Source organism: Alexandromys fortis, unplaced genomic scaffold (genome assembly GCF_014885135.2).
Source record: "Alexandromys fortis isolate MF-2015 unplaced genomic scaffold, M_Fortis_MF-2015_v1.1 scaffold_423, whole genome shotgun sequence".
Classification (NCBI taxonomy): Eukaryota; Metazoa; Chordata; class Mammalia; order Rodentia; family Cricetidae; genus Alexandromys; species Alexandromys fortis.
In genome coordinates this window covers 193,356-220,253 of record NW_026068293.1, presented here as the reverse complement: position 1 = coordinate 220,253, position 26,898 = coordinate 193,356, and the positions used below count along the sequence as shown (strand labels likewise).

Here is a 26,898-nt window from a genome sequence, read left to right as displayed (position 1 = left end):
CAAACTTTCCAAAAAACGTCAAGAAAAGGCAGGCAGGATGGCTCAACAGGTGCTTGCCTCCAAGCTTGACTACTGGAGTGTGATCCCCAGGGCTCACGTGGCAGAAGAGAATTATCTTTCTAATGCTGTTCCCTGACTCTGCAGGCATGCCATGGTGTGTACCTCCCTCCTCCCCTGCCCCACAGATATAAAGATAAATTAGTAAATATCATTTTAAAAAGGAAAATGTCAGGAAGACAGCCAAGGGTCACTTAGATGTAGGACTGTGCATTCTGCTTGTGTAAGAACTACCTACATTTATAGTGAGTGGTGCAGAGAGCCCTGTGCGTTCCCTTCCTTACTGATGAGCCGTGCTCTTCCCTGAGCTTATGCCTGACCGTATCTCTTTGGTCCCTGTGTGCCACAGCAGATGGAAGGAGCAGGGCAGAGAGGATTGTGATTGTGGGTCCCCTCAGTCCTCCTTGTCTGGGATTGAAAAAAAGAGGGTGGGGTAATAAAAAGGAAATGACACTTCCAACCTTACAACCAAGACGTACTTGCGTGTTTGTGTGAGGGGTGTTTTAAGAGAGTTTTTTTTTTTTTTAATGTAGTCCAGGCTGGCTTTGAACCTGTGCCACTTGCCCAGCTCCAAAAAAGTACTGTTTAAGACAGCTTGTTCACCTCGTAGTCTGACCTTGCCCTGGAGCCCTCATTTCTACCTTTCAGTTTTGTAGCTATAACATGATGTCATCTCTTTCTTGATGTACATCTTTGCTCCTGCCAAATTACTCATTGCAAACTTAGATTTCCTCTTTCCTCCGAGTTAGTGCCACCTTCCCCATTCGATGCATTCTTCTGTGGCTGTCTGTAGTGAAGTGCCCTTGTTCTGAACACGTACAAGGGTGACATGCCATGTCTTCTGTAGAGATTCTTAACTAACATTTGATTGGCATATTTGGAAAAGCAGCTTTGCTTTGGTAGGTCTCTAGTCTCTTAAGATCATTCAATTTACTGCTTACTCAGCTACAGGACCCAATTCCATTCAGGAAACACACTTCTGAGAGAGATTTGTGAGTTCCTGCTGTCTTGGAGCCCAGCCAGGAGGGACCTCTTTGAGTGAGGACAGGTGAAATGGTTTCTTCCCTGGGAACTGTGTGATCAATAGATCAGCAGGCTAACAACCAGGTCAGTTGAGCTTGAAGGTCAGAAACTTCCTGCCCTTTTCTGCTGGTGCCTTCTCAGGCTGTTGGGGCTTTAAAAGCTGCCTTCTTCCGTGCATCTTGTAGTTATTACTATAAGACGTAATGGACAAGCAAGCTAACTTCATTTGGCACCAAACAGCTTGGAATTAATGCTGAAAGTCGTGTTTGTGTTTGTTATAATAGCAAAGAAAAACAAAGATTTTGTTTTTCAAGACAGGGTTTCTCTTATAGCTTTAGAACTTATCCTGGAACTAGCTCTTGTAGACCAGGCTGGTTCTGAACTCACGGAGATCCACCTGTCTCTACCTCCCTGGTGCTAGGATTAAGGGTGTGCACCGCCACCACTTGGCTTTTTAAAAAAAAAACAACAACAACAAAGAAGTTTTAATAGATTTGCAACAATAAGATTGATTATAAAAGGTGATGGTGGCACACGCCTTTAATGCCAGCACTCAGGAGGCAGAGACAAGCAGATCTCTGTGAGTTCAGGGCCAGCGTGGCCTATGGAGTGAGTTCCAGGACAGCCAGGTATTTAAACTTAAAATATTTCCTTATTTAAGATGACTTAGTAATAACAATTTCTAGACCCAGGTTTACTTTTCTTGTTGATCTATAAAACTTACAGTGTGAGATTAGTTACTTGGCTTAAGTTGAAGACTATTAACGAATCAGGATTTGAAGTAAATGCATCCTGAAAGGTGGTGTGTAGTAGAAGATTGTCATTCAAGGTGTGGCTGCAAAAAGCCAACAGAAAATATGCTAGCGTTTCTATTTGAATAAAAATAGTGTTTTAGTTTTACGAAACACCCACATTAAAAAGCTCTCTTAACTATCTGTGAAAATTACTGCTAGGGTGCTGGCCTCGTCTCCTGTCGCTGTAACAAACACTGACCAAAACCAAGATGAGAGAAAGTCTGTGTGCTTTATTTGCCCCGATTCATAATTCTCCGAGAGAAGTCAGCGCATGAACTGAAGTACCACCCTTCTTATACAACCCTGGACCACCTGCCCGGGGCATACAGTCCGCAGTGGGCTCAACCTCCCCATAATCAGCAACCAAGAAAATGCTTCAGCTGTATCTACAGCAGTTGGAGAGGGGCAGTTGCTCAGCTGAGATTCCTTCCTTCTGGGTAGCACACTGACAACACTAACTAGCACAAATATCTTACTAAACGTGCTTGGATAGATTGCCTGATATATTTATCCCAACTTCTTTCCTACTAAGTAGTTTTCTTTTTTATAGTAAAAAAAGGACTTTTTGTTCTGAGCACAGGAGAATGAATAAACTCCAGGAAGGTCAGTGCTAGGGGTGTGGAGGTTTAAAGAACACAGGAAATGTCATTTATTCTCTGCTATAAAACTGTTGGGGGCTAGAAAGACAACTCAGCAGCTAAGAGCACTTGTTGCTTTCCCAGAGGATCCAGGGTCAGTTCACAGCACCCATCAGATGATGCTATACTGGATTCATCCATGAATCATCTGTGATTCCATCCCAGGGGACTCTAAGCCCTCTTGTGGCCTCCAAGGGCACCAGCCACTAGTGAACCACAGACTTGGACGCAGGCAAAACAGCCATGCACTTAACTGTTGCCAGGCATGTTCTAGCTCTTGGACATCAGAGGCAGGTGAATCTTATCAGTCTGAGGTCAGCCTGCTCTACACAGGGAGTTCTAGGACAGCCAGGATGTAGAGAAACCCTGTTTCAAAAACAGAAACTATTGATAATTCTTTTAATTCCCATTTGCTTTAAATGGAAAGAATAAAGTCTTAAAAGGAAAAAAGATCCATTGGCTTTGCTTCAATTTCGGCTTTGATTTGCAAATATATTGGGATAAATATGTTTTAAGTTTTGAGCAAAACAAAATCAAGTAAAAAATTATTACCTGAGATTCCTACTAAGTGGTTTGTTATTATTATTTAATAATAGACAGAGTGTTATCCTGTTACATAATTTGCTATAGAATTACAGTTGTATTTAAAATACTGTGTTTTTTCTAATGCAATAACCATAAACAAGTGATAATTATTTTTGGTACGTAGGAACTACTGAACGCAAGACTAGTCTCAAAATGAATAGTTTCATGTTAGGACTATTAATCAAAGATTTTGCTTGAAATGACAGGCACAGAAAATATCTCAGATGTTTGTGGTGCTGCTGTGGTAGCAGCTACTGAGCATTAAATTGTGCAGAGGCTCTAAAATAAGGTAAGCAGTTGCAGTTCTGGAACAAGTCCTGAGAGGGAAGGGAAGATAGAGACCATTCAGTGGCCAGTGTTCTCTAGTAAAGTGACCATTTAATGATTAAAGGTACAGAAATTATCTACACCAAGCCAGGTGGTGATGCATTCCTTAATCCTAGCACTTGGGAGGCCAAGGCAGAGACAGGTAGATCTTTAAATTTGAGGTCTATAAAGCGAGTTTCAGGACAGCCAGAGCTATAGAGAGAAATCCTGGTTTGTTTGTTTTTGTTTGTTTATTTGGTTAGTTGGTTGGTTTTTTTTTTTGTTTGTTTGTTTGTTTTTGAGACAGGTTTTCTCTGTAGCTTTGAAGCCTATCCTGGAACTTGTTCTTATAGACCTGGCTGGCCTCAAACTCACAGAGATCCTCTTCTCTCTGCCTCCCAAGTGCTAGGATTGAAGGCAGACGGCACTACTGACCGGGGAGAAATACTGTTGTTTTGTTTTGTTTTGTTTTTAAATACACTACGTAAGGGCTCAGGCTTCATAAAACCTAGTATCTTTCCAAGCAGGGTCCCAGCAATGTTGAGCAAACTGCGTTATCCATTTCATAGCCTATCCAATGCCATCGTGGCTTACTGCCATTGAAGAGAACCTTGAGGAAAGCTATGCCTGAGGTGTTGGAGTGAGCAAGGTCATGGAAAGTCTGACAGCCTGAGCGAGCCTTTCCTCATCCTGTGAGAGCTCATTCTGATAGCAAATACATCTATGATATCTAAGAACTAGTACTTCACACCATGGGCACCATGACATGCCGGGACCACTGTTTATCTCAGCAACAAATAGGAAACTCTAGTTAAGTTTCTGTTTTAGGAAGTTGAATTACAAAAAAAATTATTGTTTTTAATTGTAAAGAAAAGAGCCTCTTCTATTATTTGATACCTAACCTTTCTGACGTTCTGATTTAACTTCATGTCATAGTAAACACAGCCTCCAACTTTCTGCCGATGAAAACTTTCAAAAGTACAGAAAATTTAAAAAGATAAAACAGTGGTCTGTATTGGCTCTATGTATGTGTTGGGAGGAGTGTTTAACGGTGGTCTGTGTTGGCTGTGTGTATGTGTTGGGATGACTATTGGAAATCCAGATGTCATAACACTCTGCCCTGAGTTCTTTCCTTAAAATGAATGATCTAAGAAAAGCACACTCTTTACAACCATAAAGCCATCATGTTGGGAACTTTTAATAAGAGGTGTTACTAATTTTAATGTTTATTTTCATATTTTAAAGCATTGTAAAATCTTGAATGGAAAGTTACAAATATTGATTATGCTCCATCAAGCTTTGTTTTCCATTCCCATGTACTGTGAACCATCGCCAAGATATTTCAGTAGATGTTACCATGGCAACATGACAAACAGAAGTAATTGCTACTTTTCATTAGCCTTTAAATGCATTTATATGTTTGTGGTGGGGGGAGTGCATGTGTGCACAAACCTGTGGAAGCCAGGGAGCAAACTCAAGATTCATCCTCAGGAATCCCGTTTATCTCTTTTAAAATTTTTTTAGATTTATTTTATGTGTATGGATGTTTTGCCCACATGTGTGTCTGTTGCATGTGAAGATCAGAAGAGGGCATTGGATCCCCTGGAACAGTTATGAGCCATCATGTGGGTACTGGGAATTGAACCTGGATCCTCAGGAAAGGAACCAGTGCTCTTATCCTGTGAGTGATCTTTCCAGCTGTCACACACTTCCTTTTGTATGTCTGTATGTTTTGATTTGGGGGGTTGTTTTGTTTTGTTTTTGGGATAGGGTCTTGATATGTAATCTTGGCTAGCCTGGTACTTGCTCTGTAGACCACGCTGGCCTTGAACTTATAGAAATCTGCTTGCCTCTGCCTCCATGGTACTAGGATTAGATTAAAGGTGTATGCCACCTCATCCAGCTTTATTCCCCCTCTTTTTGAGGCAGGATTTCTCACTGGCATAGAGCTCAATAATTAAGCTAGATTAGCCAACAAGCGTCTACTAGTGCTTCCCTCCCCAGCCTGGAGTTACAAGTATATGTCACCATGCCCAGAATTTTTACCTGGATTGAATGCAGGTTGATGGAGGAAGGTCATTGGTTAAGCAATAAAGAAACTCCTTGGCCCTGATAGGTTAAAACATAGGTGGGAGGAGTAAACAGAATAGGATGCTGGGAGGAAGAGGAAGTGAGCTCAGACTCGACAGCTCTGCTCTCTGGAGCAGAGACGCCAGGCTCTGCTCTCCCAGGCAGCTCCGACCCAGGATGGACGTAGGCTAGAATCTTCCTGGTAAGCGCACCTTGGGGTGCTTACAAACAATTATTAGAAATGGGCTAGTCCAGGTGCGAGAGTTAGCCTAGAAGAGGCTAGATAGAAATGGGCTAAGCAGTGTTTAAATGAATACAGTTTGTGTTTTGTTATTTCGGGGCATAAGCTAGCAGGCGGCCGGGGTGCTGGGGACGCAGCCCCGCCACTCTTATTACTACAGCAGGTCTTCAGACTTTCAAGACAAGTCCTTACTAAGTTTTTATTGGTCTTTGGTATGGAAATGTAAAAGGACTTTTGTTATTGGAGGCAATTTGTTTGTTTCCTGGCTACCCAGACTACTGAAATAATTACATTAAAAACTATATTATTTGAATCACTACTTGTCCAATAGCTTAGGTGTATTGCTAGATAGCTCTTACATCTAGAATTAACCCATTTCTATTTTATATTTACCATGAGGCTCATGGCCTACTGGCAAGGTTCCAGCTGGCAGCTCGCACCTTTCCCTCCGGCGGCTACATGGCATCTCCTGACTCTGCCTTCTTTCAGCATTCAGTTTGGTTTTCTCCACCTACCTCTATTTTGCCCTGTGCAGGCCCAAGATAGCTTCTTTATTAACCAATGGTATTCACAGCATACAGAGGGGAATCCCACATCACCTCCCCTTTTCTGTCTAAATAAAAAGAAAGGTTTTAACTTTAATATAGTAAAATTACATATAACAAAATCAGGTATCAAGCAAGAATTACAGTTACAATATTTATATCTACTTTTTTATCATAACTAAGGAAAACTATAATTATAGCCTTCTATTCTTCAATTTTATCAAAGACTCCAGAAGATATAATCTTACCTAAGAAAACAGGAAGTGCATTGTAAGCTACTTCCAACTCTAGAATTGACAGAGACATCTCTCTCCCTGGACAGTCACCCAAAGTTCTTCTGTACCATTGGGGCATCCATCTTCAGCCTTCAGACCCCTAATAATCCAGCAGACTTTCCGATGAAGCAGGAAATTTCAAAGACAGTTCCACCTATATTGTCAGTTTGTCAGTCACTTTCTTCTGTGTCTTGCAGAATATCTAGCAGACTCTTTTTGTTTTGTTCTTTTATGAAGCAGGAACCCTGAAGGACCATCTCACCTTCTTTAGGCAGCTTGATCAGTCATTTTTCTGTGGGTACTGCATGTCCAGTTCATACAGCATAACATCAAGCAGTCCAGGCAAGAGTGATTTCTTGCCCAAACTCCATAAGGAGCCTTTTCGGTGCCCATCTTCCTTTTGAAATTATTGGTGCTGCCAGGAGAAGATGTGTCTCACAGTCATGCAAAGTCCTAAGTTCTTAAAATATTTTAAATGCCGTATTCTGAAGGTCTCTGAAAGATTTGAAGAATACCTATGTAACTGAACTATATATATCTAGAAAATCTAACTAACATGACTACATACTTGACTATTATAGATGATCATCTATTAACCTATGTTTCTTAATTATACATTACATTTCATTTTTTTGATTTATTTATTTATTTTGTATACAACATTCTGCCTCCATGTATGCCTGCACACCAGAGGAGGGCACCAGATCTCATTACAAATGGTTGTGAGCCACCATGTGGTTGCTGGGAATTGAACTCAGGACCTCTGGAAGAACGGCCAGTGTTCTTAACCACTGATCCATCTCTCCAGCCCTATATATTACATTTTAAATGAGCTGCATAAACACAATACCTTAATCAAGAACAGAAATATAACAAAATTGACCTTAAATTTGTATCAAGAAACCAAAATCCATTCCAATGTAAAGTATCCATCTTTATATCATATCTCCCTTTAAATGTAAACAAGCATATATAAACAATCATTTAGGGAATTTGGGTGTAGTTCTCTCCAAACTGCTTCCTGCTTTTTGTTGGGCAAAGTAATTTGGAGGGGGGTTCACAGCGACCTTTTGGGAGGGGGGGGTTTTAGTCCATCAAACCATGTTAGTCTGGAAGGATTCCATAGGTTCTCATCCTCTGGAAACCTCTTTTCCAAAGAAACAAATCCTTAGACCCAAATTTTGAAGTTACGATACCTTTAAAATATATATGTTGGCTTAGTTTAGCAGCCCATACAATGAAATGTCTCTCTGTACTTAGTTCTTCACAGTCAAAAAATTATTTAAAAAAAAACCCACAATATACATAATCTAGACTGTGTATTTTCCATCTCTATTTGTCTTATTTTTCTTTATTCCTATTACTTTTTCTTCAAGTTTAATCTGTCTCTTTAAAGACTTTGTTTTATTTTTTTAAACCATTTACTTTTTTTACAACTATTTTTTTTCTCCCAAGCCTATCTATGTACATTTATCCAACACTGTAACCCATTTAGAGGTCTTTTCCATCTGGATTGGTCTTTATTGCATGAGTATCTGTCATTATTTTCTGACCAGAAGCATCCTTTTTTTATATTAAGTGGACGTGGCTAGGGCCAACACGGCCCTGCCTGTTTTCTCCGCCCAGTCCAACATGATGGAAGCATGTTTTCTGCCTCTGAGAGCCAGATCCAGGGTCGGGCCACAACAGGTCTGTGTTGCCACTAAGCAAGTTGTAGCACTCTGCTACAGACCCCATTTGTGGTCTGTAATGCTCAGTGGAGAACATCCTGAAAGAGCCAGAGTTCCTGCTAGCAGCACAGCCCAGGAAGCTGCCATTTTGAAACTTTGCTTTTTAGTTTCTTCAGTTCCTTTCAAAGCCCTATCAGGTTTTATATGGATTTAGCTAGCACACATTGGAGCGCCAATCTGTTGTGGGAAGCCACTTGTTCGTTCCCTGGCTGCCCAGACTCCTGACATTCTGGCTAAATTCTGCCTAGCTATAGGTCCAAAGTGGTTTCTTTACTCATGAATGGTAATCACAGCATACAGAGGGGAATCCCACGTCACACATTCTTTTTTTTTTATACTTTTATTACTTGAATGGTTTTCCTTATATGTGTGTCTGTTTGCCACATCATGCCTGATGCTTGTGGAGGTCAGAAGAGGTCATCAGATCCTCTGAACAGGAATTAGAGGCAGATGTGAGCCAGATGTGAGGGCACTGGAAATCAAACCTGGGTCTTCTCCAAGAACCAGGGATCCATCTCTCACTCTTTATTTTTTTTTCTTTTTTCTTTTCTCATTTTATCCTAGGGCTCACTCTTTATTAAGTGACACCAAGGGCAAGTGTTTTGATCTCTTTCCTTAATGTGACACCAATTAGTAGGATTCACTAATGTTTAATTCATGCAACTAATAACACGAGCCCTCTCTTAAAAAGCCTGATGTGGTATTCCCCTCTGTATGCTGTGAATACCATTGGTTAATAAAGAAGCTGTCTTGGGCCTGCACAGGGTACAGGTAGGTGGGGAAAACTAAACTGAATGCTGAGAGAAAGAAGGCAGAGTTGGGAGATGCCATGTAGCCACCAGAGGGGAAAGGTGTGCGAGCTGCCAGGTGGAACATTGCCAGTAGGCCATGAGCCTCGTAGTAAAATATAAAATAATGGAAATGGGTTAATTCTAGATGTAAGAGCTAGCTAGCAATATGTTTAAGCTATTGGCCAAGCAGTGATTCAAATAACATAGTTTCTGTGTGATTATTTCGGGTCTGAACTGCTGAGTGGCCAGAACGACCAAGAAGCCTTCTTACAACAAATGTGTATATGTATGTCTGTTTCTAAATGTGGCTTTGCTCTCTTCAGTTAAACAGCACAGAAAATATTACATAAGAAGAAATGAGGAGTACTTTATAGAGAAATTTTTTTTGCTCACCCAAATGACAGACAATATTGCAAATATCATTTGTTTATAATCAAGTAGTTAAGTTCAACATTATCCGTGAATGCGTTCAGCGGTGGATATTCATTTTATAAGATTGCTTCAACCACTCCACTTGCTGCTCTCAGCAGTGGTGCACATGCATTACTCTAGGTTGGGTGCATGAAAGAGTGAGTAGTTCAGGATTACAGTGACACGTTAGCTCCACTTGTAAAAGCTGACGACTGGGAAATCCAAGGCAAGTAAGTTGGGTGTCACGCTGTTCTAAAGGCAGGTTAAACAAACAGTCTAGGTACATAGCAAGCTCTCAGTCTAAAGTCTAAGTAACCCAAAGGTGTATTATTAATCTGGCTGTGAAGTCCAGCAAAAGTTATAGTCTCTTAGAATGTAACTGGTATTTCCATAACATTGCATTGCTAGTCAGTGTGCTATGAATTTTTTTGTGACCAGTGAATCAGTCAAGAAACCAGTGAACACCATTGGTTGTTACAGTGGAAAGAATGTCAATCACTTTTCCCCCTCATATTCCCACAAGAACGGTCTGGTACCGTGCCATTGTAGAACTGGTTTTGCTGGAAACATTCTACACAGCTCTTCTTTTCTCAGTGAGGACCATGAGATGTGAAACGCTTGTTTTTTGAAGTCTTTAATAAATATTTTATAAGTTTTGTCAAACACAAAGAATTTGTCATCTAGTGGGCACAGTGTGTGCATCGTAAGACGAACTGGCAGCACCAGACTGGTGTTCCTGGCCTGGTTGTGCCTTTTGGGTATTCCAGAGGCGGCTGGGGTTCTTAAGCAAACTGCCCAAGTGGGAAGTGTTTCCAGCAGAGAGTGGCCACCTCAGGATCGTTGTCTTTTTCTCCTCAGTCTGGGGTTGTTGGATTAATTTGCCACCCAGGTTTTTTTTTTTTTTTAGTTACAAGTCTGTTTATTAACATGGATAATCATCAGACTGGCCTTCTCTGACAGTTTTCTGTGAAGGATTTGTTCCTTGAGGAAACAGTCCTGCTCTGTACATTATGTATTTCTCACAAGTGTAGTCTCTGTGTTAACTGTGCTAACGTAATTGAATAGTGAGATAAATTGAATGGCCGTGTATGTGTCTGTGATTGCCTTTACAACAGAAAGAGTAAGATTTCTACTAACATTAGAGCTGTATACTTCTGCGGGGAGGGGCTGTTTAAAACAGGGTTTCTCTGTATAGCCCTGGCTGTCCTGGAACTCACTCTGTAGGCCAGGCTGGCCTTGAACTAAGGGATCTGCCTGCTTCTGCCTCCGGGTGCCGGATTGCCTGGCTGCCGTACTTTATTAAAGAGAAATCTCAAATTGATGGAATGGCTCAGAGTGAAGGTGCCTGCCGCCGTGCCTGACACACTGAGTTCTAGCTCGGACCCACATGGTGACAAAAGAGAGTGAACTCCTGATTCCAACGTCTACGTACACATATAAATAAATATGTAATAAAGAATAAATAACTAAATTGAGGATTAGTAATTTCAGGAATAGTAACACACACCTATAATCCCAGTATTTGGGATGCTTGAGCAGAAGAATAACGAGTTCAGGGTCAGTGAGAGTGTTTTTTACAAAAACAAGAGCTGGAAGAATAGCTCCAATCGCAGAATGCTAGCCTAGCACACAAGGCCGTGTTCCATCTCCAGTCTGCAGAGGAGGAAAGGAAACCAGAAGCAGAGTGCGCACTGCACCACTTATACAAGGCCCTTGGTCTGGTCCCCAACCTGGAGGAAGGGAAAAATCTGTAAGAATCTTTTAATTCCATCTTTTCTAATTACTGCTAAGTTTTGTATCAGAAACCAGCTTGGACTATTCTGTACCCTAGGGATTGTAGTGCCATTGATCTTGCTGCAATAATACATGTTGAATACGTAGATCCTAATCTTGGACAACTTTCTATGACTCTCGCAGAAAGCGATACTACCTGGTAAAATTAAAAACAACTTTCAAATTGTTTAAGCCCAGCTCAGTGCTCACCTTAATCCCAGCATTTGAGAGGCTGAGGCAAGTGAATCTCTGTAAGCTCAAGGCTAGCCTGGTCTACATACAGTTCCAGGTCAGCTAGGGATACAAAGTGAGACCATATTTTTTTATGAAGAGATAAATCAAAATATAGAAATTGTGGAAATAAATAATTTCCATAAATTCTTACATTAGCATAACTAAAAAATTTTTGTGGCTTGCTACTGCCATCTGCTGGTTCTAACCTGGATTTCTAGTAGTTTGAATTGCTGCTAGAACATAGAACAAAAGGGAGTGGGTTCATTTTATTATTACTATTATTTTGTTGTTATTTTATGTGCATTGGTGTCTTGCCAGCATGTATGTCTGTGTGAGGGTGTCGGATCTTAGAGTTGCAGACAGTTGTGAGCTGCCATGTGGGTTACCGCTGAACCATCTCTCTAGCCCCATGGGTCTATTATTTTCTTGAGGATCTTTAAATATTCTTTGTTGTGAATACAATACTAGACTTTCATGTGTCCATTCATTGTTTCTTAACCATATGTTTTTAGTGAACAAATTTAGTTTTTCTCCATTGTTAATTATATACTATTTTGGTATTTGAGTTTCTTATCTAACCCCTTTTTCTTTGTCATTTCCCCCTAGTTTAATGGACCGAGAAGTGGCGTTGCTTGCAGAAATGGACAAAGTGAAAGCTGAAGCAAGTAAGATGACTGATAGTTAACTAAAGCTATTCCTGAGCCAGGGGCGTGGTGCACACCTTTAATCCTAGCACTTGGAAGGCAGAGACAGTGAGTTTGAGGCCAGCCTGGTCTACATAGTAACTTGGAAAAAACTATTACTAATGCAAAGAGTAGGCAGCTGCCTCTCAGTCAGAGTTTAATGTTCATGTATTAAATACTATCAGTAAAACAAACAAGTTTATGAATTCAGTTAGTCAGTCTTGAGCAATTATACTCTGCTTTTAATTCTTCATAAGAGTCTTTTACATTTTTCCCCAAATTTTTAGCATTCTCAATGTAGAATTTAGTCTCAAATTATTGTATCACGGTGTTGCTGCCATAGCATCGCCCTTAGGAAATAAAGCGCCCTGCAGGTGCCTGGGCTTTCCTGTTATGCTTTTCTTTCTAGTGATTAAGCGGTTCCACTGGGTTTTGTTTATTTTGATAAGGCTAAAATATTAGGCTAATCAGAGGATGCTTCACCATGCCTCCTACAGTTGAGTGTATGTTCTTGTCATTTGCTGTCACAGAATTTCTTTTATTTTTCCATTTTAGGATGATCCTTATTCAGTGTCTGTAATCAGGGAGTTGGGGAAGGGTGGTGAGCCGAGAATTCAACATCCACGGATGCTTATTAAAGTAGACTCTGGGGGAATGAAGTCTAGCTTGGATAATTTGTGTGGCGTTTGATGGAGGAACCAGAAACCTGGTTGTGGTTCTGAGTGCAGGTGTGCAGCATAGGTGTGGAGGCCAGGAGACGACTTTACGGAATTGGTCCTTTCCTTCCGCCCTGGGATTTATGGATGGGATTCAGGCTGTCAGGCTTGCATGGCAGGTGCTTCCCCCTTTGAGCCATCTCGTTGGTCTGGTGGTGGTTGTCTTCATGCATTGAATGCCATCTTATTGAGGAAGGTTGTTTCTTTTAAGCTACCCTCAAACTAGTAAGAATAGAATTACTTTATTAGGTTATCATTGTGCCTGTGAACACAGCCATAGAAGAGACACCTTGAATATACTGAGCAGAATTTAGTTCGGTCCATTTTAAGGGAAGTGTTGAGAATGAAGCAGGCATTCTATCTCCTGTTTCTCAGAAATAAGATTGCATATGCACTAAATAGTATAAATTTCACATCTGTAGCCTATTCTTCTTCTTTGATTCTTTCACAAGATAAAGGTTCAGATAAACTAACACTAGTGAAAAGGCACTTACTTTAGAGGAGAAGGTACTTTTTAAAAATAAATCATTTAAGGGTGAGAGCATGGGTTAGCAGTTAAGAACACTGGCTGCTCTTGTGGGAGACCTGAGCTCTATTCCCAGCACCCACATAGTAGCTAAAAACTGCCTGTAAGCTCCAGTTCCAAGTGATCTGATGCCCTCTTCTGACCTCCATGGGCACCAGGCATGCACAGGGTGAACAGACAAACCTTTTTAAGATTTATTTATTTATCTACTTTATGTATGAGTGCTCTATCTGCATGTACACCTTTATTCAGAGGACATCAGAATGCACTATAGGTGGTCTTGAGCCTCCGTGTGACTGCTGGGAACTCAGGACCTCTGGAAGAGCAGCAGTGCTCTTAACTGTTGAGCCATCTCGCCAGCCTGAAGCAAAACATTCATACGCATGCGCTTGTGTGCGTGCGTGCGTGTGTGCGTGCGTGCGTGCGTGCGTGCGTGTGTGTGTGTGTGTGTGTGTGTGTGTGTCTGTCTGTCTGTCTGTCTGTCTGAGGGAGCTAGGAAGATGGCTTAGTCAATAAAGTTCTTGCATTAGCATCCCCAGTGCCCACCTTAAAAGCTGGGTGTGGTGGCGCACACCTGTAACCCTAGCTCTGGAGAAGAAGAAATAGATTACCTGGAACTTTTTGGCCAGCCAGTCTAGCCAGTTGGTAAGGCTTAGATCCCAGCGAGAGACCCTGTCTCAGACAACAGAGCGGAGCATGACTGGAAAGATGAACCTGGGGTAAAGGAAGTGCTCGCTACTCAAGCAGGAGGCCCTGAGTTCAAATTTTGGCACCCACAGGACAGCTGAGTGTGGTAGCCTGAGTCTGTGACCTCAGAGCTGGGTACAGAGACAAGGAGATCTCAAGGACTTACTGTCCTGGACACTTGAGCCAAAACATGGGCTTCAGGCTAGCAAGAGACCCTTAAATTGAGGGAGATACCCAAGTTCTCCACGTGTGTTCACACATGTGACTATGGATACACAAATCATCTATAGAAAATTTCAATAGAGAGGTGAAGGGAGTCCCATCACCCAGTTTAAACCATTTATCAAATTAAAAGCTACAAAAATTTACCTAACTTCATCAGTTTTATGTCTTTATCTTTGTTCTCTCTGAAATTGCTGGTTCTCAGGGATATGATGTAATAATTGTGTTACCAGTACTGTCAAAAAAGCATGTTTTAGTTTATTGAATACTTTATTTATACTATTTCACAGTTCAGAATTTCTTTATACATACTCATATATATCCTTTGTTCCAATACTTTGAAGTAGGTAGGTTTTCTTATTTTGTTTAATCTTCTTATTTAATAAGTGAAGAAACTTGTATGGGAAAAATATGACTTGTCCAGTATCATATTTGATTTTCTTTTTTTTCCTCAAAATAATTTTTTATGATTTATTTTTATTTTCTGTGCACTGGTGTTTTGCCTGCATGTATGTCTGTGTGAGAGTGTCAGGTCTTGGAGTTACAGGCAGTTGTGAGCTGTGTGTGGGTACTAGAAGTTGAACCTGAGTCATCTGGAAGAGCAGTCAGTGCTCATAACTGATGAGCCATCCCTCCAGCCCCCTCAAAATAAAATTATTTTCTTGTTCTTTGTTTGTTTGAGACAGGTTCTCACTGTGTAGTCCTAGCTGGCCTGCATCTCTATATGTAAAGTAGACTAGCCTCAAACTCAGATACCAACCTGTATGTGGTGTGTGTGTGTGTGTGTGTGTGTGTGTGTGTGTGTGTGTGTGTGTGTACCATGACATGTGTGCAGGGAGGCCAGAGGAGGGCATCAGTCCTGGAACTAGAGTTACAGAGTTGAGAGCCATCGTGTGGGTGATGAGACTCAAACACTGAGCCATTTTTCCAACCCTAATTTGGTTTTCCAAGTCTTGTGATGTGTTGTAGAAGTCTTTATTGAGGGTTTGGAGAGGACCTGGGTTCAGTTCCCAACACTGACATGTATGGTGTCTGTCAGTCACCTGTAACTTTGGTTCCAAAGGGTCCCATGCCCCTTTTTGACTTCTTCAGGCATTGCATGCATGTGGTGTACAGGCATACATGCAGGCAACATACTCCCACATATAAAACTAAATAAAAAATTGAAATTATTACTAAATATATTTGTCTACCTTGAAATCTATAATTTTGCATTAAAATCCCAGAGTGTTGGAGGCTGAGAACTGAGGTTGATGTGAACGGCAGGTGGGTTTTATCTTGGGAGCTAAGTCAATAGATCTTTTGTAGCTCTTAAGAAAGTCAAGTGTTGGGGGCTGGAGAGATGGCTCAGAGGTTAGGAGCACTGCCTGTTCTTCCGAAAGTCCTGAGTTCAATTCCCAGCAACCACATGGTGGCTCACAACCATCTGTAATGAGATCTGGTGCAGAATACAGTATATATAATAAATAAATAAATCTTTAAAAAAAAAAAAGTCAAGTGTTGGGCTGGAGAACTGGCTCAGCACTTAGGAGCTCTTGATCTTGACAGAAACCAAGGCTCAATTCTCAGCATCCACATGATGCTCACAGCTGACTTAACTCTAGGTCCAGGGGGAATATGATCTCCATAGGCACTAGGCACACATGTGGTCCACATACATACATGTGGGCAAACACTCATGCATACAAACAAATCTAGACTGAAAGAATGAATGAAAGTAAATGTTGGACTTAGAAAAACAATGACCAGGGACTGGAGAGATGGCTCAGTGGCTAAAAGCACTGGCTGCTCTTCCAGAGGACCTGGGTTCAATTCCCAACACCCATATGACAGCTCACAATTGTCTGTAATTCCAGTTCTAGGGAACCCAACATGTTCACACATACATGCAGGCAAAACGCCAGTGCACATAAAATAAAAAATAAGTAAATTTGTTTATTTATTTGTTTGTTTGTTTTTGGGTTTTTTTTTTTTTTTTGAGACAATGTTTCTCTGTAGCTTTGGAACCTGTACTGGTACAGAGCTCCGCCTGCCCCTACCTCCTGAGTGCTGGGATTAAAGGCGTGTTCCACCACCGCCTGGCAAAATGAGTAAATTTAAAAAGAAAAGAAAAAAACCCAATGATATAACCTTGAAGGACAGAGCAGGGCGTGAGGGCTTATGTGTAGAGTCTCAGTGCTTATAGACTTGTGGTGGAGGACTACCATGCCATCTTGGTCTGCATAGTGAGTTCCAGACAAGCCTGGATGCTGTCACAAAACAAAACAAAACAAGTGCTAGGGAGGAATAGTGATTCCCTACCTTTTTTGTTTTGGTCTGTTATTTACCATAGCCATGGGAACAGGTGCTTTTATAAAAAGAGTGTAAGGCCTTGAATATCCATCATTAGTAGATGTGCTCAGTATTGGGGTATATCTGTAGATTAGATGACCGGCTCTGATAAAGAGAAGACTATTTTACAGACACCACATGAGGGAGGGAGAGGTCTGTGCTGTCCATACATAGACAGCATTTGGAGTATACATAAGAAGCTAGTGAGAGCTGCTCAGTGGTGGCGCACACCTGTAATCCCAGCACTTGGGAGGCAGAGGCCAGCCTGGTCTACAAGAGCTAGAGTTCCAGGGCAGGCTCCAAAGCCACAGAGAAACCCTGTCTCCAAAAAACAAAAAAAAAAAAAAAAACAAAAAACAAAAAAGCTGCTAGTGGCTCTGAGTAGGGACAGCAAAGTCAGAAGTAGAGAGAATTCTGTACCCGCTGGTTCTACATGGAATTTGTGTCAAATGTTTTATATGTATATTTCTGTCTTAATTTATATGCTTCTTGAGAAAAAAAATGAGGTAGGAAGAGGAGAGAGAAATGGCAAGTGATTTATAAGTCTTTGTTATTCATCAGTGTTTGTATTTTAACTGCCTTCAGAGACTCCTAAGCCAGAAACTAGACCTTTGGTATGTTCACTGTCGGGATGAGGGGGCAGCTAGGCCCTTGGCTGTCTTGATGCACTCTCAAGGCGTGCGCTCCCATTCCGTGTCTCATTTAGCCTCAGCATATAGACTTCATGCTTCTTTTTCTTCCACAGTGGAAATTTTGCTCAGCCGGCAGAAGAAAGCAGAAGTTCTGAAGAAGATGACGGACGTGGCTGTACGGATGTCAGAGGAGCAGCTGGTTGAACTCAGGGCTGATATCAAGGTGAACTTCCTTCTCCTTTCTGCCTTGCACTGACTCTCTAGAAGTCATGGCTGTACAGAGGACACTAAACCATGAACTTCCCTTCCAAGCGTGGCCTCTTTCCAGACTTTGTTTTTCTTTACATGGTTCTGTCGTCTCTCCAGTTGTCTAGGCAGGAAATCTTGGGAAACTTGTTCACCCTCGAATTTAATCTGTCAGGGAGCCCTGCCAGCCCTTGACTTAGTGCTGAACCTCAGAGTGAGCTTGTCTTTCATCTCCATTTCTACCACAGCGGTCAGGCTGCTCGGCCTTCTGCAGTGGGCTCTCAGAAGTCTTTCTGCTCTCCCCACCCCATATCTGATTCTCATACTTGAGTAGCCTGCTTCAATTCTGTAATCCTTAAATCCGGGTGGACCCGGGTTCAGTTCCCCACACTCCATGGCTGCTCACAGCTCTCTGTGACTCCAGCTCCAGGAGCTCCAGTGCTCTTTCTGGCCTCCCTGGGCGCCAGGCACACATGCAGTGCACATGCATATGTGCAAGCAAGTATTCGTTGCACATAAAGTAAAAATAAATTTTTAAAATTGTATTTCTGAGACTAAATGTGTGACCCTGAGAGAGGTTGGGTTATTTGTAGATACCCATGGACACCGTGTTCTGAATCACTGTTTATGAACAGAAAGCTTTTCAAGCAAGGAGTGGGGGGTGACCTTTTCTACTCCTAAGCTTTCGCCTCTGCTCTATGAACACATGAACTTTATTGACTTCTTTGAGAGGAATGATTCCTGTGGAGCCGACACCGGCCTGGAGAAAGCACAGACACAGGTGTAAGGTGACCGAGGGCCTCTGGGCACCATTTGAACCAGCGCTCGTACAAACCTGTTGAGTGTCTCTTATCCCTCACTCCTGCCCCTGAGAATTGATTGTGGTAAAAAAGCCAAAAAATGTAAGTTTAAAATTCCTATTTCCTATTAACTAATAACACATTACGGGATTGTGGAGAACATTTCCCTCACACTGATGCCAGTCAGTCTCATTCAGCTGTCTAGGAGAAACCAGAAATCCCTTCGTAATTAGATGAGAATTCTGGCTCCCATAGGCTTCATCTGTTCCTCTTCCTACGAGGCTGAAAGGTTTCTAGAAATATTTCTGCAGGCTGACTAAGGATCTGTTTCTTTCCGCGTTTCTGATGTACTGGAGTGGGTGCTGTGCAATTTAAATGTCTTATTTCCAGATCATTGTACTTCTGTCATCTCTATTATGTCTTTGGCTCAACAAACCCTAAAATTTGTTTCAGAATTAATATCAGACAGATCCTCTGTATCTGGAAGCGCCATTACAGGAGGTCTATACACTTCCCTAAGCTGCAGTGCACTCAGAATTTTTAGGATGTCGTCTCAAGGGCAATTTTTCTCTTTCTCTGTTGGTGTTTCTGGATGCATTCCAAGAATTCTGGTGCATTTGAAGTGGGAGTACACTACCCCCAGTAAGGAGTTCAGTTACAAATTCTCTCAGAGCTCTTGACTTTTCTTTTTCCTCTACTCATCTGGTGTGTGTGTGTGGTGGGGGGTGACATTGTTTGTTTAACAGATCCCCAGAACTGCTTCTTTCCTGACTGACTCCTCGCCCCACAGTTCCCGTAGTGTAGTCAGCCTTTGACCCAGGGGGCTGTTACTTCTCAGCTCAGTCCGCTTTTAAAAGGATTAAATCACTTGCAGCGTAAATGTCTCGTTTGCAGAGTTGCCTTTCCACATGAATGACTTTCTATCTCAAGAAATCGCTTCTCTTTCAAAGACTCTGAAACCCTGTTTTAAAGGAGACGCAGTGCCTTTTCTGAAGGTGGATCCTACCAAAGGAGAACAGCGTCTACTTAAGCAGAATTGGAGCTTACGATTACATTGGCTGCCTCTGCTTCTGTGCAAAGTGGAACTGTGAAGAATAGCTTGGAGGAAGACGATCCTTTGCCATCAATTCTTTTTTCTTCCTTACCTTGCCTTCGGGTTATACCAGCGGTGTCGGCCTTTTCTAACATGTCATGGAGCTGTCAGGCTTAGCCGGGCTCCTGAAAATGAGTGACCGTCTGAGTACTCACTGTTGCTAATGTAATGGGCACAGCAAACTTTAAAGCAGTAAAACTGAGAAGATTGAATGTGATTCCGTTCACTTGTGTGTGCTTTAGGTTCTTTGTACAATGTTTCTTACCTGGAAGCTTTTCTCTCTTTTCTCCAGCACTTTGTCAGTGAGCGGAAGTACGATGAAGACCTGGGAAGGGTGGCCCGGTTCACCTGTGATGTGGAGACTCTGAAACAGAGTATCGATTCATTTGGACAAGGTGAGAGGACTCTAGAATGCTAAAGAGACTGTCCTCTGGTGGGCATGTGTGCTGGCTGACCTTCCACTGCGCACTCCTCAAATCACCGGGATACATAAGAGTCCGGGGCTGCAGGTACTTTGAACTCTAGAGACTAGTCTAGTATTTGACAGTCCTGAAGTATGGAATACATTTTGTTCTTTGGAGCTCAGACTGGCCTTAAACTTCCAGGGGCTGTAGATCGCTTCCCCAGCACCCAGAAGTCTTCCTTCTCTGAGTCGGGAGCTGTATGAGAGTGTGAAGAGCAGGGTCTCAGAACTCAGACCAGGTTGAATCCTTCTCCAGCATTGACATCCTGAACATCATTTTACTCTTCAAACAGTGATAATTCCTGCCTTGCTAGGCACATACTAGGCCTTTAAATAATAGCATAAAAATGGGAACAAGCTGGAGCTGGAAAGATAGCTCGGGGGTTGAAAGGACCACTGCCCTTCCAAAGGACCAGAGTTTAATTCCTAGAACGCACATAGGATGCCTCATAGCCACCCATATCTCTAGCCCCAGTAACTCTGGCTCTGTAGGCATTTGCACACATACAGACACATATACACAAACATAAATAATAAAATGAATCTCTCTGGGGCTGGGGAGACGACTCTAGTTAAGATTACTTGTTGCTCTTATAAAGGACCTGGGTTCGGTTCCTGGTACCCATGGAATAATACACAACCATCCTTAACTCCTGTTCCAAGGGATTCAGTGTCTTCCTTTGACCTTCATGGGCACTAGACATGCATATGGTGCACATACATACATTCAAACTAAACACTGACACACAAAATAAAAACAGGGCCCCAAAATCAGAGTTTGTAGTAATAGATCAGGTGCCAGGCGGTGGTGGCCTATGCCTTTAATCCCAGCACTTGGGAGGCAGAGGTGTTGGCTGAGCTTTCTGTCCTGCCCGGTTCTTGCAGCCGCTTAGTCTCAAAGAAAATCACACAGAGAGTCTACATTAGTTATAAACTAATTGACCCATTAGTTCAGGCTTCTTATTAACTCTTTTTTTTAAATATTTATTTATTATGTATACAATAACCTGTATACATGTATGCCTGCAGGCAAGAAGAGGGCACCAGACCTCATTACAGATGGTTGTGAGCCACCATGTGGTTGCTGGGAATTGAACTCAGGACCTTTGGAAGAGCAGGCAATGCTCTTAACCACTGATCCATCTCTCCAGCCCCCAATTCTTATAACTTATATTAACCCATTATTCTAGTATATGTTAGCCACATGGCTTGCTTGGTACCTTTTTCAGTGGGGCAGGTCACATCTTCCTCCTTCAGTGTCTGGGCAGGACTGCCAAGAGAGAGCTTCCCTCTTCCCAGAATTCTCCTATTCTCATTGACCTGCCTCTACTTCCTGTCTGGTTGTCCCACCTATAGTTCCTTCCTGGCTACTGGCCAATCAGTATTTATTTAAAACATAATTGACAGAATATAGACAGTTGTCCCACACCACAGAGGCAGGTGAATCTCTGTGAATTTGAGGCCAGCCTGGTCTACAGAGTGAGTTCCAGGACTGGCTCCAAAGTTACATGGAGAAACCCTGTCTCATAAAGATCAGGCTTCTGAGCTTACTCCCCTTTTTCTTCTTGTCAGTACGGGATGGGGGCTGGGAGCACTTGCCTACTCTGTGTCAAGGACTGTGGGTCTACTCTCTAGCTCTACAGAACAAAACAATGACATGCTGGCCCCATCATAGCTCAGGCTTAGAACCAAGAAGACATCCGGGGATTGCTTCAAACGGTGATATCTGAGAACATTTGAATTGAAAATAGTATTTTTCAGTTATATGGGTTATTGAATTTGGGGTCATTTTGTAGTAAGAAATGCAGTGAGATGTGTGTTTGTTGTAAAGACAAGATCTATTTATTTAACTGATCTTGATTATCTTTACCTTACATCATTCAATTAAAAAAAGGCTTTAGCAGAGATTTTGATTGTTTACTCCTTCCTTCCTTCCTTCCTTACTCCCTTCCTCCCTCCCTCCCTCCCTCCCTCCCTCCCTCCCTCCCTCCCTTCCTTCCTTCCTTCCTTCCTTCCTTCCATCTGTTCTGCAGGGCCCACTTGCATAGGAAACAAAACATAGGCCTGTCCTGTTGTTCCCAGACTGCTGGAAGTACAGCCAGGAGTTTAGGTAGAGGAGATGCCGAGAGGCATCAGTGGAGGCTGGTGTGGTTTGGTCTGAGGCTGTCCTCCTGTCTTGGAATCCTTCACAGGGCAGTAGGTTTGCCATTTTGTAGATTTCCCTATGACTGTCCCATGGACAGTCCGAAAACGCGTTTATTGTTAATGGGAAGACATGAAAGTCAACTTTGTGAAGTAGTTTCTCTCTGCCCACCGCTCCATGGGCTCTAGGCATCAAACCGCTGCTCAGGCTTGTGCAGCACGTGCTTTTATGCACTGCGCCAGCACGCCAGCCCTCAAATGTTCTTTTCCTTAAATTGCTCACCGTGAAATGCATCATATGACCACAGCATATTCCTCATGTTCCTGTTTCAGTGTCCCATCCAAAGAACAGCTATTCGACCAGATCTCGATGCAGCTCTGTGGTATCTGTGTCCTTGAACGGCCCGGGTGATGGGTCTGCTGCTTCCTCTTCCCCCTGTGCTCCCAGCCTTCCAGGTGCTAACAAGAGACACTGTGCCCCAGGAGAGACTTCAGCAGCCATGACAGGCTCCAGTGACGGACCCAGCCAGGCTCATCGGGAGGTAATACAGCTTTCACACTGAGTGCATCGGGAAATGACCCCCAGTTGTTGTGTTTCAGTGCTGATAGCTCATTGTGTTACCTTCCTCTCTGTTCCCATCCATCCATTAGTTCCGGGGAAATCATCTGAGACAGTATTCCACACCACCAGCCAATTGAGACTTCCTGTTGCCCCAGCAGCTGACTTAGATTTGTTGGCAGTCTGTTGTAGGTTGTGTTGTCTGATAATTAGTCACACTGGGAGTTGTGCACCCATCTCAAGTGGGTAGACAAGTAGTTCAAGTGTCAAGTTCACCACCATGCAGCTGAAAGCCTCAGGACTCAGGAGCCCAGTAAGAGTAGATCAGGGCAGAACAAGTGAACCTCGTAGGGTTGGAGCAAACTCTAGAAAGCGGCAGAGTAACCCATGGTCTCGTTTCCTTGGTTTGAAGGTAAAAAAGGCAGTCCTAGGACTAGCTTCCTGGGCTGTGACGTGAAAGGCATGCTGACTTTCACGGCTCCTGGTTGGTCCATGGCTTGTAGGACACAGCAAAGCAGACTTCCTCTGCTTACTTTTCTTATGCTGCGTGTATCTTAGTTACGGTTTCCTCTGGCCACAGAATTAGTCCCAAACTCTTCACTTTAGCCTCAGGCAGCCTCTTTGGACAAGGGCAAAAAGCATCCACCTTCTTCACCAAAATATCGTAAGACTGTCTCTAGGTAACGTACTAAATTCTTCCCCTCTGACACCTCTGGACCCAGGCCCCACAGTCCAAACCCTCCGTGCTCCTACAGGAGTGGTCCATTGAGCAGCACTTAAAGCATTCAACTGCTTTTTTTTGTTTATTTGATCTTTTTTTTAAGACAAGGTTTCTCTGTGTAGCCCTGGCTGTCCTGGAACTTGCTCTGTAGACCAGGCTGGCTCAAACTCACAGAGATCCACCTGCTTTTCCCTCCCAAGTGCTGGGATTAAAGGCGTGTGCCACCATTGCCTGACTTGACTGCTTTTCTAATCCACAGTCTCATGGTCCATATTCCTTCAAACAAAAGCATGGTCAGGCCTATCACACAAATATCCTGGTCCCTGGTACCAACTTCTGTCTTAGAGTTTCTATTGCTGTGAAGAGACCATGGCAACTTTTTTTAGATTTATTTTATTTATTATATATACAGTGTTCTGTCTGCATGTATCCCTGCAGGCCAGAAGAGGGCACCAGATCTCATTAGAGATGGTTGTGAGCCACCATGTGGTTGCTGGGAATTGAATTCAGGAGCTGTGGAAGAGCAGCCATAACCTCTGAGCCATCTCTCCAGCCTCACATGGCAGCTCTTATAAAGGAAAAACGTTTCATTGGGGTGGCTTGCTTACAGTTTCAGAGGTTCAGTTCATTATCATCATGGATGTGTAGACAGACGTGGTGCTGAAGAAGGAGCTGCGAGTTTTACACCCCTCAACCCACAAGGCAACAAGAAATGGTCTGAGGCACTGGGCGTTGCTTGAGCATATGAGACCTCAAAGCCTGCCTCCACAGTGACATACTTCCTCCAACAAGGCCACACCTACTCCATTGAAGTCACACCTCCTAATAGTGTCACTCCCTATAAGCATAATGGGGACAATTGCATTCAAAATACTACACACGTGCTCGTGTCTTTACAGGAGGCATGGGATCTATGTGTCTGATTCAGAGCTTGTGACTCTTCTGTGTTTATTTCCTTCCTGTGCATGTCTTAACGAGATGGGACTCCTCAGTAGGGAAGACCTAAGTACGAGAGGCAGGGAGAATCGTGGAAGGTGTATTCCGAAGGAGTGAATAAGTTGGATTGGCTGGTAGGAATCCCAGTCATGATTGATTACGCTTTTAAAACAGTGCAACAAATCAGGCATCATAATGACAGAGCACCGTGAACATTGTGCTTTTTTATCTGTAGGTATTTCCAGGAAACCGGCGAGGAGGCCAAAGCTACAGACCACAAATCCAGAAGACCACTGACCCCACAAGCCAAGGGCGGCATGACAGTGCGAGTCGCTACAGAAACAACTCGTGGTATTCATCTGGGTCCCGCTACCAGAGTACTCCACCTCAGGCCTCAGGAAATGCTAGTGAATGGAGCCTGGCTTATTCTTCAGGGACCAATGGAGTTGGAGCCAGCATGACGCCTAGCCCACCCAAGCCTTCATTCAGAAAGGGGCTTCCACAGCGCAAACCGAGGACCTCTCAGGCTGAAGCTGTGAACTCTTGAGGGAAATTCCAGTTGGCTTCTCTCTTCTTCCCATTCAGTTCAATCTAGTAACTGGGCTTTAGGAAATGTATACTTAGATATAATAACAAAAAGAAATTTATGCATATCACATTGGGCCATACTAAATATTATTTGCTTTCTCCTCTTGTTATTTTTTGAGAGAAAGCCTTTTTTCCTTGGCCTTTCCTAGTGATATGGACTGACCCGGTTGGTCATTTTCACCAGGAATGAGGACAGCTATGGTTGGTTTTCCCAATGGTAAGCAGCCTTTCGCCCAGTGCGCCTGTCTTCCAGCTGCCCGCAGAGGCTGTCTTAGAGGAAGGGTGACGGTGCTAGTCTGTCACCTTTCCATTTGGAGCAGACGCCACAGGTCTGCCAGGTTCCCACTCAGTGTCGGTTAAAGGGGGGCAGCAGTGAGGGGACTTCATACAGTAGCCAATCAGCCAGAAAAGGGAACTCAGCGTTAATGTGTGAAGAGGTGCGAACACTAGGAATCATTTGGGAACCTGCCTCTCTTTGGAATGTGCCTGAGATCAGACGCTCAAATCAGGGTTTCAGTCCCATGCTTGGCACTGACCTTAACCTTCAGTTTCTTCAAAATGCCCAAAGCCTTGTTTCCTCTTACCTCAGGCTGCAACCCAGTTTAAAGAAGTCTATGGGGAAGTAGCATTTTAAGTTTTTAAAAGGAAAAAAAAAAAGTTTTTTCTTTGTTTCAGTGTTTTGGAGATTTTTGTTGTTCTCGCCCTTCCCTGATCTGGTTAGGAACCCATCTCTAGTAATATAATTAGTGTTAATCTGAGGGTTACTCAGCACAATCGTTGCGGTCATCTTTATAGGTGAATAAATAAAAGCAACTGCATCAATGTTCCATGTTTCACAGCAGCAAGTGACTTCAGTATCTCTTTCTCTTTGGGCCTAGCGGGTAGAAGTCACTTGGACAGCTTGTTCTGTGCTTCAGCTAAGGTATCTGATTCCCAAGTCATTGGTTTGATGTCGCCTGGTTTTAGAGCCAGGTTAAAATGTGCAAGCCAGGATGAGCAAATGCGGACTTAGCGGATGAGCTGCTCTTCCCCGTGCCTTGACAGGAGGAGTGAATGGAACTATATAACTGAGCTCGTGCGTGTAGCAGGTGGCACCTCCCGCCCCACTGTCCTTCCTCCAGCAAGTTTTCTCCCTAGCCGGGAATTCTGCTGCCTCAGGCCTCCCCTGGCTCTCAGTGGAACTGAGCTGCCAAGAGTTCAGAATGGCTAGAAAGGGAGAGAGTGAAGAAGGAGGAGGAAGGAGAGGGAGATACAAGAATGAGATTGACTTGTAGTCAGGAAAATAGCAGCCACAAGTACCATGGAAGTCATTTTCCAAGGGACTGACTGCCATGTCCACTGGGGCTCCGGAGAAAGCCTCCTTTTCTGATTAAACTGCTTTATACTTTCCAGGAACCCAGAGACTAACATGACCCCGGAGGGCCAAGAGAGCTTCCTTCCCTAATTCTGTTTTATTTTTCATGAAAAGAGATCATATTATCTGTTTGGGCTTCTACCTTTTTGTTTTTGTTTTAAGATTTATTTATTGGGGCTGGAGAGATGGCTCAGCAGTTGGGAGAGCTGGCTGTTCTCCTGGAGGACCTGAGTTCAATTCCCAGCACCCACGTGGCAGCTCACAACTGTCTGTAACTCCAAGATCGGACACCCTCACACAGACATACATGCACACCAATGCACATAAAATAAAAATAAATTTAAGAAAAGATTATTTATTATGTATACAGTGTTCTGCCTGCATTTATGCCTGCACACCTGAAGAGGGCACCAGATAGTTGTGAGCCACCATGTGGTTGCTGGGAGTTGAACTCAAGTTCTCTGGAACCCAGTGCTCTAAACTGCTGAGCCATCTCTCCAGCCCTTGTTTTTAAATTAGAAGCGCACGCCTTTAATCCCAGCACTGGGAGGCAGAGGCCGGCGGATCTCTGTGAGTTCGAGGCCAGCCTGGTCTACAGAGCGAGTTCCAGGACAGGCAGCACTGTAACACAGAGAAACCCTGTCTGGAAAACGGGGAAAAGATCAGCAAGCACTCTTGACTTCTGAGTCATCTTTGCAATCCCCAGCCCTCACCTTATTGTTTTGA

General features: G+C 43.1%; 1 protein-coding gene across 1 annotated transcript in view; it reads left to right on the top strand.

The window, feature by feature from the left end:
• Spats2 (spermatogenesis associated serine rich 2) overlaps positions 1 to 25,659 on the top strand; it is a 78,398-nt gene extending 52,739 nt beyond the window's left edge. Inside the window, exons 9-13 of the mRNA XM_050132434.1 lie at positions 12,080 to 12,138; positions 17,384 to 17,493; positions 19,702 to 19,804; positions 22,348 to 22,556; positions 24,466 to 25,659. Coding sequence (XP_049988391.1) covers positions 12,080 to 12,138; positions 17,384 to 17,493; positions 19,702 to 19,804; positions 22,348 to 22,556; positions 24,466 to 24,777 — 793 coding nt within the window. The 3' untranslated portion in view covers positions 24,778 to 25,659. The remainder of the gene's footprint in view (positions 1 to 12,079; positions 12,139 to 17,383; positions 17,494 to 19,701; positions 19,805 to 22,347; positions 22,557 to 24,465) is intronic.
• Positions 25,660 to 26,898: the final 1,239 nt, after the last annotated feature.